This window comes from Hyperoodon ampullatus (assembly GCF_949752795.1).
Source record: "Hyperoodon ampullatus genome assembly, chromosome: 19".
Classification (NCBI taxonomy): domain Eukaryota; kingdom Metazoa; phylum Chordata; class Mammalia; order Artiodactyla; family Ziphiidae; genus Hyperoodon; species Hyperoodon ampullatus.
The window spans coordinates 16,978,017-16,997,392 of record NC_136932.1 but is presented as its reverse complement, the minus strand read 5'-3'; the positions used below and the strand labels follow the sequence as shown (position 1 = coordinate 16,997,392).

The 19,376-nt window shown below is 56.5% G+C and overlaps 2 protein-coding genes across 3 annotated transcripts; both read left to right on the top strand.

Moving 5' to 3' along the window:
- Nucleotides 1-1,420: 1,420 nt before the first annotated feature.
- On the top strand, nucleotides 1,421-11,157 carry LOC307067875 (protein IL-40; the record flags this gene model as incomplete). Its single annotated transcript, XM_079725507.1, has 6 exons — nucleotides 1,421-1,469; nucleotides 1,584-1,721; nucleotides 2,101-2,130; nucleotides 10,134-10,403; nucleotides 10,560-10,656; nucleotides 10,894-11,157. The coding sequence occupies 6 exons, from the start codon at nucleotides 1,421-1,423 to the stop codon at nucleotides 10,898-10,900; spliced, it is 591 nt and encodes a 196-aa protein (XP_079581633.1). The 3' UTR covers nucleotides 10,901-11,157.
- Nucleotides 11,158-13,979: 2,822 nt separating this feature from the next.
- Nucleotides 13,980-17,871, top strand: SYNGR2 (synaptogyrin 2). 2 transcript variants are annotated; one of them, XM_079725335.1, is made up of 4 exons: nucleotides 13,980-14,108; nucleotides 15,965-16,202; nucleotides 16,548-16,687; nucleotides 16,777-17,871. In XM_079725335.1, the coding sequence occupies exons 1-4, from the start codon at nucleotides 14,010-14,012 to the stop codon at nucleotides 16,972-16,974; spliced, it is 675 nt and encodes a 224-aa protein (XP_079581461.1). In that variant the 5' UTR covers nucleotides 13,980-14,009; the 3' UTR covers nucleotides 16,975-17,871. The 2 variants fall into 2 exon arrangements, with proteins under 2 accessions (XP_079581461.1, XP_079581462.1); XM_079725336.1 differs by lacking the exon at nucleotides 16,548-16,687 and having other exon boundaries at nucleotides 13,985-14,108.
- The last annotated feature ends 1,505 nt before the right edge of the window (nucleotides 17,872-19,376 follow it).

Genomic DNA, 19,376 nt, shown 5'->3' with positions numbered 1-19,376 from the left:
CTCTGGCCAAGGCAGCCCAGCACAGATTCCCACCCAGGGGACCCTCCCAGGAAAGTGACGCAAGGAGGTGCTGGTAAGGCCATTTATCATAGAGGAGACTGGCCCTCGGTGGGCAGAAATCACGAAATGTCAGTCTAGTGGGTGACAGGAGAGCTTTGAGGACACCCTGACTCCACTCCCATCTAGGTGACCTGGGCTCACCTGGGGCAACATACTCAGTGCTGTCACACCTGCAGCCTGTGGAGAAGAGGCGCAGAACAGCCCAGAGAAACAGCCCTCATTTGATGGGGCACACAGGTGATGGCTGGAGAGGGGTAGTCGGGGTGAGGCAGTAAAGATGCCCCCGGTCCCACCAAGGCCTGGGGGAATTGTCCCTCGAGTCCACCCACCGTTCTCTGCTCTAACTCTGGCTCCCCGGACACACCGATAAAAGGGGGAGGCTTCTCATGAGCTGCCTCACCTCAAATCAGAAGCCCTGAGCACAACGTAGAGGAAAAACCTCGAGCTTCTGGGACTTCAGGCAACAGATTGCCCGCAGCTGAGGGGGCCTGTCTGACTGCCTTCAGCCGTCAATTCCTTCCATGCACCCCTCCCGGCAGAGTGAGAACAGGCTTTCTGGAAGGGAATTTCGCTAGGAAAACTAAGAGAAGATTAGCTTTTGCCCAAATGCAGAGAGGTAGGTGGGTCCCCAGAGCACATCCCCAGGGGTACAAGTCAGGACTCTGGGTGGCAAGGGACAGATGCTGATTCTTGCCCACTGAGGAGAAGGGACCACCGAGGTGACAGACAAAGCTAGTCCTCAGGGGAGCTCCAGGACACTGTGCCCAGGCTTGGGCAGGGTCATCCCCCCAGACCAGCTTCCCAACACGCCCAGGCCTCAGTGGGTGCCCGTGAGCCGGGCCTAGGGGCCCCAGGGCAGGGCTGTAACTGGCCTTCCTTGGGTCAGGTGCCCGTTCCTGGGCTGTGCTGGGGGGTGTGAGTGCCACTGACCTGTGAGGCTCTGTAGGAGAGAAGAGCCTGCACAGGAAGCAAATTGTTCCCTGGGGGCGGGACATCTTCCCTGAGGAAGGCACCTGTGTACAAATCAAAGCTCCACGTTCAGCCATAGCAGGAGAAAAACGCATGCAGCTGTGTCAGTGTATAAACAGGGAGTGTTTCAATAAAGTCACTTCATTCATTTAAAAAAAAAAGCCTCTGTGGGATTGGATGGGTCCTTGTCCCACCTTACCTGCTCCCTCTCTTCTCTCTGCCCTGAGCCCCCAGCCCTGAGGGGTCCAACCCACCAGTTCTTCAGAAGGACCCTCATGATTACATCAGGCCCACCTCGATAATCTGGGATAATCCCCTCATCTCAAAATCAGCGGCTTAGCAAGCTTAATTCCCCCTTGCTAGCTACCATAACATACTCCAGGGTGAGGACATGGACATCTTCTACGCTGGGGTCCTACAGCTCGGCAGTGGTGGCGACTGTGAGCCCTGGTTTGGCTCCAGGCCCCTCCTAACTCCCTGGGGGTGTGGGGAGAGTCGCTGTCCCGGGCCCAGCCCTGGGGCGCTGTGGCATCCGGGTTATCTCCCCGCTGCAGTCACGCACCCACCCAGGGAGCACCCAGAGGCTCTGGTGTGGAGGTGGCCTCGCTCAAGGAAGCTCTTGCTCGCCTGGCTGAGGGCCCCACGCGGCAGAGGCATGAGAGTCCTGCTGCTGCTCTGCTTGGCTGCGCTAGGTGAGCTGCCCAGGGACATCGTGGGAGGGGGCCACTGCCAGGGCCTTGAGGTGGCAGACTCAGGGTCCAGGGGTCTAGGGAGCACAGGAGAGGTGGGGCCCAAAGGCCCAGACACCTCTGGAAGCACAGGACAGAGAGGGGAAGGTTTAGGCTTGAGTCTCAGACCAGCCAATTATTGCTTCACCATTCTGGGCCCACTCTTTACTCATCTGCAGAATGGGCTGATGATACGAAATGCTCCGGGCTCCAAAGAGCTTCTGTGAGTGGAGGTACTTGTGGAGTCCTGGGCCTCCTTCTGGGCTCAGGACGAGGCTCTCTGGGTGGGCTCTGGCCTCCCCTCCACCCTGGGCTCTCCTAACCGCCCTCCCCTCTCTTACAGCCACCAGCAGCTCCTCGAAGCAGGAGAAAGGTGAGTTTCCCAGCATGCTGGAGGGCGGAGTACCCCCAGATGGGGACCCTGGAGTCAGAGGCCCCACCCACGGTAGAGGCCTTGGCCGGCCAGGGGAAGGGTGTTGCGAGTGAGTGGCATCTGCTGCTAGACCACTGGACGGTTCTGGACCTCAGCCTCAACCCCTGCAGGGCCCTGGAGGGCTGGAGAAGAGGCTCTGCAGGAGGTGGGAGTGGGCGGGACAACAGACGGACGTGGGGAGAGTGACGCGGGGCAAGGAAAGTGCTTGGCTTCCCCTTGGGCTGTGTGTGTGTGGCGGGGGGGGGGGGGGAGGGTATTACCAGCGGAGGTGGGCAGAGGGCGTGTCCCCGGGCAGGTGTACCCCAATCACTCTACCTGAGTGCCTGATCTGTAGCAGAAGCCCCTTGGGGTGGGTGACCCCAGGGCAGGCTGGGGGCATTCTGGTGGGGTGCCTTGGCCCAGGAGGAGGGTGAGTGAGAGAATGAGGAAGTCCAGGCTCCCCCAACTCACCCCTCCCCGAGGTCCAGCAAAGGGGAAACTGCCTGACTCTCAGAGGCAGCAGGAAGGTGTCAGGGCCCCTCTCTCCACCAGCCACCTGGTGTAAGAGCCAGTGAGAGGGGATGCTCCTGGTGGCCGTCTCTCCTCAGCTTTTTTTTTTTTTTTTTTTTTGTGGTGCGCGGGCCTCTCACGGTTGTGGCCTGTCCCGTTGCGGAGCAGAGGCTCCGGACGCGCAGGCTCAGCGGCCATGGCTCACGGGCCCAGCCGCTCCACGGCATGTGGGACCTTCCCGGACCAGGGCACGAACCCGTGTCCCCTGCATCGGCAGGCGGACTCTCAACCACTGCGCCACCAGGGAAGCGCCCCCTCCTCAGCTTTTGCCGCCTCAACCTTTCCACTCCCCTTCCTTCTCCTCTCCCCTGCCCCCACTTCCGGCCCTGTGACCCTTAAAGTCAAGGTGGTCAGTCACCTCCTCCTCTCCACATCTCTGCAAGGGCGGCTGCCTCTCCTCTGGTCTCGTCTGCACCTGTACCTTTCCTGGTCTCAGGGCTGCAGCTGCAGCCGCCTCTATTCCACTTAACGGTGGGCCTCACTTGAGCGTGGCAAGGGCTGAACTATCATTTCCTTATTTGCTTTAAAAACAAACACATCATGGTGTTTCCGCTAAAAGGAGAACAGTGCTGGGCCCTGGCCTCTGGGTCTCCGGGAAGTACTTGGGCAGGGCCGGTCCGCCCCCCTCCGGCCCCTGACTTCTGCTCAGACTCTTGCCCAGCAAGTCCTGCTAACTAAACTCCTAAGGAACCGACTGACAAATCATTCATTCATTCATTCATTCATTCATTTATCCAATCATTCAGTAATTACTGGTTGAGCATCTGTTTGGCGCCAGGTGGTGCTTGAGGCCCCAGGATGGATATATACAAGGTGCAGAAACAAAACAGAGATCCCTGCCCTCACGTAGCTTACATTCTAGTGGGGCCGGAGGGACAGATGATAATAAAAATAAGCACATTCTACAGCGTGCTAGAACATGATAGGTCCCAGAGAACAGCAAGCAGGGAAGAGGGGAGGGGAACATGGGTTGGGGGTGGGGAGGGAGGGCACCATCTACTAGGAAGTCATCACTGAGAAGGGGACACCAGCAAGGACACGAAGGAGGTGGTAGAGCAGGATGTGCCTGAACAAGGGCCTGCGTGGCCAGAGCACAGGAAGCAGGGGCAGGGGAGTGTTGGATGAGCGGGGGGGAGCAGACTTGAGTAGGGGGGGCCCTGTGGGCATAGCAATGGGAGGGTTTGCAGCAGAAGGCTTGACCTGATTTACTCTTCCTGGGGTCATTTTGGCTGCTGTGTTGAGAAGAGATGGGATGGGGATGAAGGGTAGAATCCCAGAGAGCCTTTAGACTGTTCCCGGGATCCAGAGGAGAGACTGGGTGATAGCCAGGAGGCCTGGCAAGGTGGTCAAGGTATATTCTGAAGGCCTTTGCTGGTGGATGGGATGGGATGGGAAAGACAGAGCTGTGGAAGATGACTCGGGGGTTTTTGGTCTGAGCAACTGGGAACTGGCGAAGTCAAGGGCAGCCTTACAACTGATTACTAGTAATGGGAACAAGAGGTTGGGCCTGGGTGTTAAGATTTTGGAACGTTTCTCTGTATGTTTTGAAATCCCCAAGAATCATGGCAAGTGCAGTATTGAGTGTAGCAGGAACCAGGCACAAGAATCTTCAAGGGATGGTGGGCATTTCTAGGTAATTGTAACCCAGAGGGGCAGGGTGCAGTGTCTGAAGACATGAGGCTCAAGGCTGCTGTTTAGGGAGGGAGGAGGGAGAGTGGTCCAGGAATAGCAAGAGGATGCCCGCCCTCGCCATCCCAGGCCAGTGTTGGGAAGGCGATGAGGACCGCCCGCCACCTGAGATACCACTGGTGCAGGCACTGCGCGGGGGAGGGGAGGCTGGTTTCCATTAGGTGTAGAAGGTGAGATGTGAGAGGAAAGCTGAGGGTTATGGGATTTGGTGCCAACTGAGCCTACCAGCCTTCCAGAGGGCGCAGGGGGAGGTGGGACGTAAAGGGGGACTTGCAGAGCCCTAGAAAACGTGGGGCAGGAAGATGAGGGTGACCTGGGAGCCTGGGGTCTCCCGTGGGGCTGCCATGAAAGAAGACAGTGTTCGGGGTGGGGGGCTGGGGCGCGGCCGGTTGAAGGACAGATTCAGAGTGCATACAAAGGAATCTTGATAACTGTCCCCTCCCCCCCACTCCTGAAACCCGCTTCACTTGTAAGAGGGCTGTGCTAGTTTCCTGGGGCTGCTCTAACGAAGTACCACACAGCAATTGTTTCTCTCCTGGTTCTGGAGGCTTCATCTGAAGCCTCACCGGCGGGCTGTGGTAGTCCTTGGCGTTCCCTGGCTTGTGACAGCATCACTCCAAACTCTGCCTCTGTCTTTACATGGCCTGTGTGTGTGTGTGTCTTTGTCTCTTCTCTTTAGGGCCCACCCTAATCCAGCACGGGTTACTGAAGTCCATCTGTAAGGACCCCATTTCCAAATAAGGTCCCATTCACAAGTACCTAGGGTTAAGGCTTGAATACGTCTTCTTTTTTGGAGGACACAATTCAACTCTCAACAGATGGGCTGTTTGTTCAACCCTCATCAGATCCCTGGGCCCGAGCTCAGGTCTAATGAATTGGGCCTCCAGGGTTGGGACTCCAATCTCCAAGCTTCTGGTTTATCACAGAAACAAGGTAGGGAGAGGTAGGGGTGATCCTGAAGAGCCTCCGAGCCCAGCTGGGTGGCAGCCCACTGCCCCGGCCTGGGCACAGCCCTAAGCCGCTCGCTCTTTCTTTAGCGACAGTGGGAGGCTCTGCACAGCCATTAGATCACCCCAGCCCTGGCCTGGCTCAGCTTCTGGTTCCCAGGGTGTCCTTGTCACTTCATCAAATTCTGAGTGTGCCATCCTATCTTCAAATGTTCAGACACAGATGATGAATTTGTAATTAAATGATAGACCACTGGTTATGGGTGGGCTAGATGCATAAACTAAATAATCAAAAGGAAAGATCCACACAAGTCTTGTTAGAATAAAAAGTGAATGCTCTACCCTGTAGAGCACTAAAAAAGAAAGTGGCTCCTGTCTGTGAACTTATGTAAATCAGGCTTCTATTAATGGCCATCGAAATGGAAATGAAGGTGGGCCAGCTTTTTCTTTCCATTTTTGTTAAGTCAAGGTCCTTTCCCCACAGTGAAGGGAGCAAAAGTGTCATCACCCTGAAGCCTGGACCCGCATTTCCCCAGGGAGGAAGATTTTGGCCCCAAGAGCCGTTGACCGTTGGGCCCCAGAGTCACGTTGACAAAGTTGTTGGTAGCAGTTTGCAAACTGGTGCCCTGGAGAGTAGATTAAACTCTAGATAGAGCTTTACTTAACTTCAAAGATTTTGCGTGAAGGAGTATTTGAAAAACAAATAGTATGAAGAAAATGGGGGTTCTCTCGAAGTTTAGAAAGAGGCGCCGATGAGAAAAGATTTGCGGTGTCTGAGCAGCCGTGGGCGGGGAGAGAATCCTGATTCTGCAAAGCCACTGCTAGTTGTCTAGACCAGTTTCTCAGCCTTGACACTACTGCCACTGGGTCTGGATAATTCTGTTATGGGGGCTGCCCTGTGCATCGTGCGATGTTTAGCGACTGCCCTGGCCTCTTCCCAACTACATGCCAGGAGCACCTCACCCCCCACTGGCAACAAACAAAAATGTCTCTAGACACAAAGGTCCCCTGGAGGCAAAATCACCCCTGGTTGAGAAGGAAATACGCTTAGCAGTCAGAAACTTTAGGATTCCTAGGAAATGTCTCTGAAATACATCGTATTCTAGTTTCTTCCAGTTCTCTGCTCAGTGAGCAGTTTTCTGATCGCAGCATTTCCGGAGCCAGTGTGCCTGGCAGGGCAGGGATGAGGAATGAGGTATATGATATTTAGATTTCATACACCCTTCTCTCTACCCCACCCCCGGCCCAAGCATCCCCCGCTACACACTCTCCTTGAAAAGGCAGGTAAGTGCCCACCACGAATCATTCAGACTTCTCTCCCAAGCCCCCATTCAGGAGGCATCTTTGTTTAATCGCGATCGCTGTCTTGGAGAATTCAGTGTGGGCAAGATCAGACCAATAGGAAGATCTTACAGATGTTTTCTACATCAAAATCGACTCCAGGATCTGCCTACAAAACAGAAAAATTACTCCCAAGCAGAGAGACGGTTTGGATGGATGCATGCCTGCTGGGAGTGGCTGCAGAGTGGGTCTTGGTCCTGGGTCCAGGGAGGAGAGTCCTCTGGGTGCTGTGAGCATCTGGTCTCCCGGTTCTTCTGAAGTCCTGCCTTTCCTAAGCGGCCTGTTTCTCTACTTCCATCCAACCTCTCCAAGTTTAGGATCCCTCCACTGTAACATCTCTCATGGTCTGGGTCATACCCACCTGCCCCCTGCCTTCTGACTGTCCCTTTGAACCAGATGTTGACCTGTCTGGGAGCAGAAGCCTGGCCACCACCCCTGCAGCCCACGGCATCTATGCCATAGGCATTGTCACCACATAACTAATTAATTGGCCAGAAGGCAATTTCACCGTATGAATATAAAAAAATTAACAAAAGAGGGACATCTAAAAGGACATAAGGAAACATGAAAAATGAATTGAAAAATTAAAGACTTTATTATGAAATCGAAAATATATTAATATATTTAAATGTGTGTAGATTCATGGCAATACTGCACAAATAACTGATTTTATTTTGTGGGTTGTATCTAAATCACTTGTCTTCCAAGTCTTTCGTTCATAGGATTTTATCCCCCCCCTTTTTTTTTTTTGCCTGTTGATTCATCTTCTCGTTCTGCATCACACTTTTTCTTTTCTTTAAATTTATTTATATTTATTTATTTTTGGCTGCGTTGGGCCCTTGCTGCTGCATGCAGGCTTTCTCTAGTTGCAGCGATCAGGGGCTACTCTTCATTGCAGTGTGCAGGCTTCTGATTGCCGTGGCTTCTCTTGTCGCGGAGCACGGGCTCTAGGCACGTGGGCTTCAGTAGTTGTGGCACGCGGGCTCAGTAGTTGTGGCTCACGGGCTCAGTTGCTCCGCGGCACGTGGGATCTTCCCTGATCAGGGCTCGAACCCGTGTCCCTTGCATTGGCAGGCAGGTTCTTAACCACTGCGCCACCAGGGAAGTCCCCACTTTTTCTTGTTTACTAAAATTTCTTCCTTCCTTAAGAGAGGTATCAGTTCCGGGACTTCCGCATTGGAAGGCCAATTAGTTTTGCAGTGAAAATGTTGGCAGTAGAAATGCCTGCGGCAAAGATGCATATGGCAGAAATGCTTATGGCAAAGGTACCTAGAGCAGGACTGGATGAGGAAATCTCTGACCTCGGAAGGTGGACAGGCCCTAGATGTCTCCAGGCCACTGCCCAGTATCAGGCCTGAACGCTGGGCCAGCTCATTGGGTGCCTGGCCCACTCTGTACTTTACTTGTCCCCATCATGGGAGGAAATCCCCAGCTCCAGGGTGTCCTCAAGGAACGCTGGGGCCACAGGACTCAAGGTTTGCCCCTTTATCACATAAGGAGGTCCCTGCAAGGAGCGGATGCCACGCTTCAGCGTGCAACCTGAGAGCAACTGCTTCGTTCAGCCAACAGATAGTAACTTTCTGGCCAGGGATGCGGTGATAGGCAGGACCAACAGAGCGCCTGGCCCCTGCAGCAGGGGACAAAACTGTTGACTCTAAAAGTTGAAGCCAGTGTCAGTCCTCCCACCCGGTGCTCCATATTTCTCCGTGCTTCCTACTCATGTCCTGATTTCAATTTATAGTAATGTTCTGAGCAGAAAGAGTCTAAACCCAAGAGGTAGACTTTTCCCGCAGCAGTTTCCTTTTTCTTTTCTTTAAAAAATTGAGGTGAAATTCACATAACACAAAGGTAACCATTTTAAAGTGATAATTCAGTAGCATTTGGTCCATTCACATTTCCCAAAAGGAAACCCCATATGCATCAAGCAGTCACTCCTCGTTGCCCGTCTCCCAGCCCCTACTAACTACCAATCTGCTTTCTGTCTCTGGGGATTTTTTATTTTATTTTTTTATTATTTTGCCACACTGCGAAGCATGTGGGATCTTAGTTCCTCGACCAGGGATCGAACCCGTGACCCCTGCAGTGAAAGTGCAGAGTCCTAAGCACTGGACCACCAGGGAATTCTCTGGGGATTTAAAAAATTCTGGGTAGGGCTTCCCTGGTGGCGCAGTGGTTGAGAGTCCGCCTGCCGATGCAGGGGACACGGGTTCGTGCCCTGGTCTGGGAAGATCCCACATGCTGCGGAGCGGCTGGGCCCGTGAGCCATGGCCGCTGTGTCTGCGCATCCGGAGCCTGTGCTCCGCAACGGGAGAGGCCACAGCAGTGAGAGGCCCGCGTACCGCAAAAAAAAAAAAAAAATTCTGGGTATTTCACATGAATAGAATCATACAATATGTGGCCTTTTGTGTCTGACGTATTTCATTCAGCATAATGTGTTTTTCTTGTTTTTAAATTTTATTTATTTATTTATTTATTTTATTTTTGGCTGTGTTGGGTCTTCGTTTCTGCGTGAGGGCTTTCTCTAGTTGTGGCAAGTGGGGGCCACTTTTCATCGCGGTGCGCGGGCCTCTCACTATCGCGGCCTCTCGTTGTGGAGCACAGGCTCCAGACGTGCAGGCTCAGTAGTTGTGGCTCACGGGCCTAGTTGCTCCGCGGCATGTGGAATCTTCCCAGACCAGGGCTTGAACCCGTGTCCCCTGCATTAGCAGGCAGATTCTCAACCACTGTGCCACCAGGGAAGCCCCAGCATAATGTTTTTAAGGTTCATACATGTTGTAGCAGGTGTCAGTGCTTCATTCCTTTTTATGGATGAATACTCTTCCGTCATATGGATGGACCACATTTTGTTTATCCATCATCCATTGATGGACATCTGGGCTGTTTCCACCTTTTGGCTGTTGTGAATAGTGCTGCTGTGAACATGTGTGTACAAGTATCTGTTAGCGTCCCTGTTTTCAATTCTTCTGGTATATAGCTAGGAGTGGAATTGCTGGGTCATATGGTAATTCTTTAATTTTTTGAGGAATTGCCAAACCAGCATTTTTCTTAAGGTGCTTGATAAACATTGGTTTCCTTCTTCCTCTTTGGACTGTCTCATCTTTAAGAGACTGCCTAAATTTTATTCATTGTTAATCTGAATTCAAAATTAACTGGGTATTTTTAGCTGCTAAGTCTGGCAACCCAGAATATACCACATGAAAATAAAACCAAATACATGCATGAAATTGTATGGTATACACCGCAAGTAGGGTAGAAGCTCAGACGTGAGGCGGAGGGAGTAATCCAGAAGGCTGCCTGGAGGAGCAATCAATCAGTTAGGCTGCTAGGCTCATTAGGCATGTGTACTGAGGGAATTGGCTAGGGAGAGGGCATGAAAGTCTCCCAACCACACCTGTGCTCCCTTCTCCACCCTGCCAGAGCCGGTGTCCCAGCTGCAAGCTGACTTCACCCTGTTGGACAGGGGGTCAGGCCTCAGGGTAGAGGTGTTCTGCCAGGCATCCTCGGGCAGCCCACCCATCACCTACAGACTGGTCAGGAGGAACGGGCACATCCACATGCAGCAGACTCGGAACCCTGGGCAGCCAGCCAACTTCTCCTTCCCACTGAACCAGACATCGGCCTGGTTCCGGTGCCAGGCTGAAAACAACATCAGCGTCCAGCACACTCCCTTCACGCTGGTGCCCCCAGGTGAGAGGGCCCCTTGGTTTCCAGAGGGGAAGCTGGCGCTTCTGAGTAGGTCAGTGGGAGGTGCCAAGAGCAGGGAAGGTGCCCTGACACAGCCATGCCTACCCTGGCCTGGCCTAACGGAAGTCCAGCCCAGCTGCCTCCCCGCCTCCTTCACAGGAGAGCTGCCCCAGGGACCCACCTTCGTGCTGGCTGGCTGCCTCATCTCCATCATAGCCGTCTTTTCTTGGAAACTGAGCCGGACCAAGCAGATCAGGTAGGAAACGGGTGCTGGATGCGGGGGAGGAGTGAACCGCTGATGGCCTATGTGGATCAACGGGGGCCCTGGCTTGGCAAAGCCGGTGGTGGTTTGGTAGGGCAGGGCTGCCATTGGAACCAAGCAGGACCCTATGGGGCTTTCCCAGGACAGACCCCTCCTCCATATCTTCTGCTGTAGCTCTTCTCTGAAGTACCCAGATAACAGTATCTCAGGCATATTTCCTGAATTTTTCAGATGCTAAAACCCAAGACCGAATGGAAGAAATTAACTACTTGAGGATCATGAGCTCGTAGCCCAGGGGCCTTCTGGTGCCTAAGGATTGATAATGGTGACCTCTGTGACACCAACCGACCAGAGAATTGATCACATGCCCTGTGACTCCCCTCTCTCACCTGGCCTATAAAAGTGCTTTGCTGAAAGCCTTCGAGGAGTTCGGAATTTGGGGGGGCATGAGCGCCCCCGCTCCGTTCTCCTTGCATGGCCCCGCAGTAAAACTTTCTCTGCTCTAAACTCCAACATTTTGGTTTGTTTGGCTTCACACCAGGGCAAAGAAAGGGCCATATTGCTTATGCACGACTTGCAAAAGCTTACTCAGGGCCTACCGTGTGCCAAGTGCCCATGGGGCGCGTTGGCGGCTTTATCTGACCCTGACCATGCTCTAGCCGCCTTGCCGTGGAGTCCACTGCCTCTGGGTGGGGCTCTCTCCAATGCTCCCTATTGGTCTGAGGAGGATGAGGTCTCCAGGGCACCAGGGTGGGCCAGGGGCTTCTGCCCTCCATGGAAACCCCGTCAGTCTTTCCAGCTGGTGACCGGAGGCAGGGGCCGGACCTCCTGGGGTCCCCTCTCCAAGGCTATTACTTCACTGACTTGTAAAGTGACCAGGGCCTTTGTGCTGTCCAACCCTGGGCACTGCAGGCCTCTGTGTGCTCCACCTGCCTGGCCTTTGGCAGCAGTCACCTCTGCCTCTGAACTTCTCACCTCCCCTGGTTCCTAAGACACTTCTGTCTCCTGGTCTTCCTCCCTGCCCCTCTGGTACCAAAGCTGTCTCCCCAGAATCACACCCCTGTCCCTCCCTCGAATAGAAACAAATTACTCTTATCTAAGTTTCAGGAGGAAGCAGCAAATAGAAAAAAAACAAGAACCAATTAGAACCAACTAGGCTCAAGATGGCGGAGGATTTGACTTCCAATAGATCTAGAGCCTTATTACACGCTCTATACGTTAGCTAAATGACACACCCACCAGCACCAGGACAGCTGGTGATCACCATGATGATGACCAGAAAAGCCCCTACAAGGACTGAAAAGGAGAGTTGCATCAGTTCCAGGTCCAAACCACACCCTGTTCTTGGATAACTAATGAATATTCCTCCCACTCATTCCAAACCCCTCCCTTTTACTCCAACCCTCCTATGTATTTGGTGTCTCCACCTGAATTGGGTTGAGTTGATTTGCAAACTAGGTTCCCGCTTCTCCATTCTTTGGCCATTGAAGAAAGCTGGTGCTCTTCCAGTCTCAGCATCCATTTTGTTATTGACTGAGCAAATCAAACCTCACTGGCTGAGATAGGGGCTCTCAGCCCGAGCTAGGACCCCAGTGTGGGTTTGGTTGACCAGTTCACTAACACCTGGCCAGCCTCTTTGGTGGGCTTTGTCCAGGAGTCCTTGGCACTCTCCTTGTCTTACCTCTGTGCCCCCCCTCCCAAGTCTGTCCCAGAGGCTAGGCTCACGGGCGAGCCATGTCAGCTCTCTGAGCCTCAGTTTCCCCTTCTATAACAGGGGGTATAGAGACCAGGGGCCAGTACTTGGTCTCCAGGTGATTCAGTGCCCCCACCTTATTTCGTGGTGTGACTAAGCCTCACGCCCCTCCTCCTGCCCAGGGCACTGATGCACTTGCCACCAATAAAATTCCTGGAGGCCTTGGGAGGGGGTGGCTGGGAGGTGTGCTGGCTTAACCTGGAGTCTCAACTCCTTTGTCATCAAGGTCGTGACCAGAAGACGCAGGCTGGGCAGAGTCCCCAGGAGAGCCCTGGTCCTTGTCCCTTATAGAAGGACCCACCATTTGAAGAAATGAAATGAAGAAAAGAATGAAGAAAAAGCCCACCAGCCTGGATTCTTGGAGCGCTGGTGTTCATCAAATACTCATGGTGCTAGTTTGAGGGTTTTAGGATGGGGGGAGCTGTAGGGGGAAGGAGAGGTCCATAGGAGGAGGGGGCTCTGTGAGGGCCCCTCTCCTCACCGCTCAGCTGCTCGTCACCGTCCATCCAGGTCTGGGAAGACGGTGGGGTAGATGTGAAGGCCCAGAGGCACCAGCCCACCTAGGGCCACTGCTTCCTCCCCCACCCCTGCTCCCCTCTTCCCTGGAGTGGCACCCCATCTCCTGGTGGCCCAGTCCTCTGGCTCCACTGCTCACCTGTCACCGTCCCACTCACCTGGAGGACTCTGGGCCCCACCTGGCCAGCACCCCCTCATTAATCCTTACCTGCAACTATGATGTCAGGGAGGAACTATGAATTCCTCTCTGCCGAGTCAGCCTGAAGCCCCTGGAGAACCAGCCCCCCCTCCCCACCCACACACACCTAGAGCCATCCCAGTTTGGACGCTCTGAACCATTTCCGGAAAGAATTGTGTTAAACTCTGCCCCCTGCCGGCCACCCTGGGAACTTCGTTTCTGTCTGCACACCATCTTGGAGCCTGGAAGTCGGCCCTACCTACGCATGGCCCTACATGGCCCGGGGGCCGGGCCCGGCTCGGGAAAAACTGGGAGGGGCGGTGGTCTCGACCACATCCCAGGCTTAGCTCCAGAGAGGAGGAAAAAGGGACAGGCCATACAGGAAGGGGTCCAGGCTGTGGCCTGGGGTTTGAGTAGAATGGGGGAGAAGAGAGGAGGTGCGTAGGAGCCTGGGTCTTCGGCAGGTGGGGCCCAGACGGCGTCTGGCGGGGCTTCCTGGAGGCGGAGGCGGGAGTGCAGGGGCAAAGAATGGCTGGAGCAGAGGGGCGGGCCCTCCTTGCGACCCTCTCTTCCTGGGGACTCTCTGGCCCTTTCCAGTCGCCCTGCGGACCAGCATAGCAGAGGGACGAGACCCCGGCCGAGAGGTGGGCTGGACAATGAGTCCGCGGCCGCTGGACGGATGTCGGCCACTGGAAGCACAGACCGGGCTGTCGGGGTACCCCTGCCGCTCCTGCACCGCCGCTCACCTTGGGCGGACTTTGCCCTCGGTCCCTGGAGCGGTGCTGGCCACGCCCCTGGGGAGGAGCCGGGCCGGGGGCGGGGCGGCGGGCTGGCTCCTCAGCAGTCCGCGGCTGCGGCGGCGGCGGCGGCGGCGAAGGCGACGGCGACGGCGACGGCGACATGGAGAGCGGGGCCTACGGCGCGGCCAAGGCGGGCGGCTCCTTCGACCTGCGGCGCTTCCTGACGCAGCCGCAGGTGGTTGTGCGCGCCTTGTGCTTGGTGAGCCGGGGTGCAGGGCCTCGGGGAACCGACTTCGTCGCCAGGCCGGGGGGAGTGGGGCCGCTGCGAGCCTGAGAGCGCGACAGGTGGTGGCGGCCGAGGCCCGGGGGTGGGAGCAGCGCGCGTAGGGCGGGCGAGCGGCGCCCGGGACCCTCCAGCCCCTCACCCGCCGGGCCCCGCCGTCCCCCGAACCCAGGTCTCGCCACCCCCCACCTCCCAGCCCGGGCGCGGAACGGCCGGGCGGCACGCGGGGAGCAGGCCCGTCGCCCTGCTGGCAGTGGGAGGAGTTTGAGGCGGCTCCAGGACAGGTGGCCGGCACGCGGCGACTCCCACCCTGGGGGAATTCATCAGGAAGGGGCTTTCCGAAGCCACGTGGGGTGCGTGGGGTTGGGGGGCAGCCTGGCGCCCGCCCTGGCGCCCTGAAATAGTCTTCTCTTCCACTCAAGAGCAGCCCATGGGTCTGCTTCCCCATCCAAGATCAGGTGACCCCAGGATGTTCCCCTCCATGTGAGCTGGATGAGCGCTCCAGTACCAGGTTACCGGGGGTGGGGCGTTGGTGGGAGGTCCCATGCTCTTGGACAACCAGAGCCCAAAGCTGAACAAGCTGTCAGCCAGCCCGCAGGCAGAGGGCTGGGCATGCGGCACCCACACCACACCTGCCCCTGCCTGGGACTGGAGCCCTACGAGTTGCCCTAGTGACACCCTCACCCCCTCTCTGCCTGACTGTGGGGTCTGACCCCAGGAGCAGATGCCCACGTTTCGGGATGGCAGTGCCAGGAGTCAGGCTGGCACACTGCTCCCAGCATCCGGAGTTCCGGCTTCATCTCCAGCTGGGGGTGGGGCTTGTGACTGCCAGCTCCAGAGCCTATTGAGAGGGCCTTGTGCAGGCAGGCAGGGCAGGCTGGGGAGAGGCCTGGGCCGGTCCCAGAGGGAGCCAGGCGTCCAGACTGTCCTGGGTCTGCTGACATAAGGCAGGGATGAGCGGTGGCCTTTCAGTTTGGGGCGGAGACAGGTGACGTGGGGCCCCTCCCAGAGTTCTGGCTGTTACACCCCCTCGACCCCCACCCCAGTACATCCAGGGCTCTGAGTGCAGAGCTGTGTCCACAGGCCTGCTGGGCAGACCAGCTTGAGGTGCCCTGTGTGGGTAGGACCCACTATGAGCGGGAGGCCAGCTGGGGTTCCCTGGGAGGGCAGGGGCCAGGATGCCAAAGAGGCCAGAATTCCTTGTAGGAAAAAAGCTGGCCAAACCGGGGAGCCCAGCAGGGAAGAGGTGGAGGGGGCTCCAGGAGGTGGGGGTCTGGGGACAGTATTTCGGCTCGGAGGCATGGCTTTCCTGAGGTGGGAGGAGTCCTCCATCACTGGGTGTTTAGGTAGAGGCTGGGTGCTGTAGAGGTGACTCAGACAGGTGATGGGGGTGAGACTCCAAGCTTGGGTTTCTATGACTTTGTGACCCATCCTGTTTAAAACTCACTGAAAGTGGGAGTGCTTTAGGTTGGGTGATTGACCTTAATCTTCAAGTACCTAACCACCAGTACCCATCCTCCAGGCAGACAGCTGGGCGGGCAGTCCCCTCCCAGGAGATCCCCTCCGCTCCCCACCATCCCCAGTCCAGGAATCCCCGGCCATGCCCCTCGTGACTTGTGACTGGTGTCTGGAGATAGCCCAGGAGAAGGGAGAAGGAGGGGCTCGCTCCCCAAGTTCAGGAGGGGCTGGGACACCGACCTGGAGCACGGGGAACAGCAGGAGCAGAGGAGGCCGGTGTCCGACTCCCGCCAGGGCCCCACTCTGTGTGCCACCTGGGGGGTTTGTCCCACGAGGGTAGCAGTCACTCAGCCCTTCCCCTGACTCCCCCTCAGGTCTTCGCCTTGATCGTGTTCTCGTGCATCTTCGGTGAGGGCTACATCAACACCCATGAGTCCCAACAGCAGTACTGCGTGTTCAACCGCAACGAGGACGTGTGCCGCTTCGGCAGCGCCATCGGGGTGCTGGCCTTCCTGGCCTCGGCCTTCTTCTTCGTGGTCGACGTCTATTTCCCCCAGATCAGCAACGCCACTGACCGCAAGTACCTGGTCATCAGCGACCTGCTCTTCTCAGGTATCTGCCGGCTGCACCTCCATTTGATCTTGGGGTGAACAGGAGCGGCAGTGGTCCCAAAAGCTCTAGGGTGCTGTGGCTGCAGGGCTTGGGAGGGGTGGGAGCAGCCCCAGGTCCCCAGACCTCCCAGCAGACAGGCTGGCACACAAGGATTTCTCACCGTCTGCTGAAAGCCTCTGGAGCTGAGTGGGACTTGGAGCAAGGACTCCCAGGATGGCATCCTGTCCCCACCCTGGCTTCTGCATCAGTGCCCTTTACACGCCCGGAGGCTTCTCCCTCCCAGGAGGTGCCTGCCCTCCTGCCTCCTCCGTGGAGCTAACCTTGCCCTCCTGGCCTTCTCCCCAGCTCTCTGGACCTTCCTGTGGTTTGTTGCCTTCTGTTTCCTTGCCAATCAATGGGCAGCCACCAAGCCGGAACATGTGCCGGTGGGAGCCGACTCAGCCCGGGCGGCCATTACCTTCAGCTTCTTTTCTGTCTTCTCCTGGGTAAGTGGACCAGGACGGGCCAGGGTCCTGGGGTCTTTGGTGAAGGGTGGTGGAGGGCTGAGGAACCCAAACCTCGGGGCTCTCTGCAGGGCGTGCTGGCCTCCTTGGCCTACCAGCGCTACAAGGCCGGAGTGGACGACTTCATCCAGAACTACGTGGACCCCACTCTGGACCCCGGCACGGCCTACGCCTCCTACCCAGGCGCGCCTGTGGACAACTACCAACAGCCGCCCTTCACCCAGAACGCCGAGACCACAGAGGGCTACCAGCCGCCCCCCGTGTACTGAGCTGCGGCCGGGGATGGTAAGGGGAGGAGGGAGGGCGCCTGGGGGGCCTCCCCTCTTCCCGGACTCCTCCCCGGAGGCTGGTCTCCCAGAGCTGCCGGCCCCGCTCGATCCACCTGGCGCCTGTCGGAGCTGACGCACGGCCTGGAGAGAGAGCCCCTGCCTCCTCATCCTGGCTGCTAGCCTCAGAGCCTCGGCCTGTGCCCCAGGGGGCTTCACCCACCACTCCTCGAGGGCATTTTTTAGGGAAGGGTTTTTGGTTGGACAGGTTTTTTCATTGCTTTTGATGATCCCCAACCCCGCCTGGAGTAGCTCCAAGGGCCCGACGTGCTGGTTTGACAAGTGCCTTAGCTTCTCTCCAGCCTGAAGGAGCCGGGCCACGCGCAGGCCTCGGTGGCCACCGCCATCTGGGGGTCTCTGCCAAAGATGAGGCTGTGGGGCCTTCCCCCTGCTCTGCTGCTGGCGCTGGGCTGGGGCTCCTTTCCTCCTCACTCAGGTTCGTTCTGCCCCCAGCCCCCTGCCCCCTGCCTGCTCTGTGAGCGGCAGCCCGTGCTCACTGCTGAAGTGTCTGCTCGCTTGGATCTGGGCTCAGGACTCTGTGCCAGTGCCTCTGGGTCACCTTCCTGACAGCCTAGGCGCAGAGCTGGTGCCGCCCCCTGCCAGCGGGCTCGGGCGGGCAGCACTGTCTCTGCTCCCACTCCTTGGCCGCAGGAAGGGGCTTTGCCTGATGACAACACCCAGCTTTATGTAAATACCCCACCACTGTTAGTTGGGAGGTGTGGGGCACACCCACAGCCCCCAGGCTGCTCTGAATGTATCACAGAGCCTTGGGGGAAGATGCACAGCACCCTTGGATTCTGTTAGACTAATTTTGGAGATGGAATAAATGTTTTTCTCATTCATAATCTCCATTGTCATGGGTGGGGCCTCTGTCTAGGGGTAGGAGGAAGAGAAATTCCACCCTGAGGTACACCCTCTGGCCGAGGTCTTACGGAACCTGTATTTTGAACAGAGTTGCGGCAGTCTGGCCCTCCAGTGTGCCTAGCAGCTCCCCACCCCCACAACCGACTCAGGGTCTCATTGCTCACACTGCCCTCCATCAGCATCTTAAAATAGTAACTGTGCTCAGCCTGTAAACAACATGGCTTTTCTGGGCCGCTCTGCCAGGGTCCCGGCATGTCCCTGGAGGGGCAGGGGCCCTCTGCTTCCCGTAGACAGGACTCAGCACCTCTGCAGCCTCTTCCCGACACACAGGGGGCCGGCCTGACCGCCCAGCCCGCCCAAGGGAACAAGCCCGGCTTAGGCAGGAGGCCAGGGCCCCCAGGGCAACTCGGGGCTTCCCCTTTTGAGCCCAGACAGGGAGCTGTCAAAAGTGGGCCCCAACAGTTTCAAAATCCTGAGTAAAAACTAATAGGGTTTGGGAATTACGGTCTCATCACTGTACTGCACCTCTATAACCTGGGACCAACCGCGAGCAAAGGGGAGGGAGAAGCTGGGGCGAGGGTGGGGAACCCGGACCCCCATCTGCATGGGGCACACCTACAGCCCAGGCTCACCCCACCCACACCCGACCTGGCGCACTCTTGCCTCCGTGTAAGCTGCCCACAGCGTATTTTCTGAGGCACAGCAGAGCTGGTCTTCTTGGCTCCTGAACTGTCAAGTGTCTGTTTCACAAACAAAACCTGACCTCACAGCCCCATCTGGCAGCACAGACCAAAGCTTCATCTTTCCAACCTGGGCCCCAGGCTCCTTCATCTACCCATCTTGACCTGAAACCTGCCCAGACAGAAGAGCAGGCAAACATTCCTCTCAGGACACACTTCACGATCATTTCGCAGTTAAAAAGCGTCGTGGCTAAGAGATCAGTAGTACTAGAAAATGATTTGAAAAGAAATCCCCACACCTAAATCAGGTCAGAGCTGTCTCCAGTGAGACCCGGGGAATCCCAGACAGTTAAAGAGAAATACGCTTTCATCAACCAGTAAATTTTAATATTAGTTATTAATTTCATACACTACAACAGAAAAATCACAGCCCCTGCTTTAAAAGACAAGCCTCTGGGATCTGAGCCCCAGCAGGGTGTCACCCACGTGGAAGAAGCTGTAATTCTGGAGAAAATGATCGCCAGAGCAGGAAGGGCTTTCGGCCCAAAGGGAAGTAAGGGAGAACAAGTCCAGCCATCCTTAGAGGGGCCAGGAGCCCGTGCCAGGCAGGGGGACTAAAGTCTTTGCACGAGAGGAGGCTCGGTGCTGAGCCAGAGGTGCTGGTGCCCCGACTTCCCAGTGAGAACAGAAACTCAACAGCAAAAGCCACAAAGGGGGAAGAAGCCAGGAGCACCGATGTCACAGGAGCTTGCGCCTCCGGCCTCACCCCTTGGAGAGGGAGGAATTCACGTCAGCAGTGGC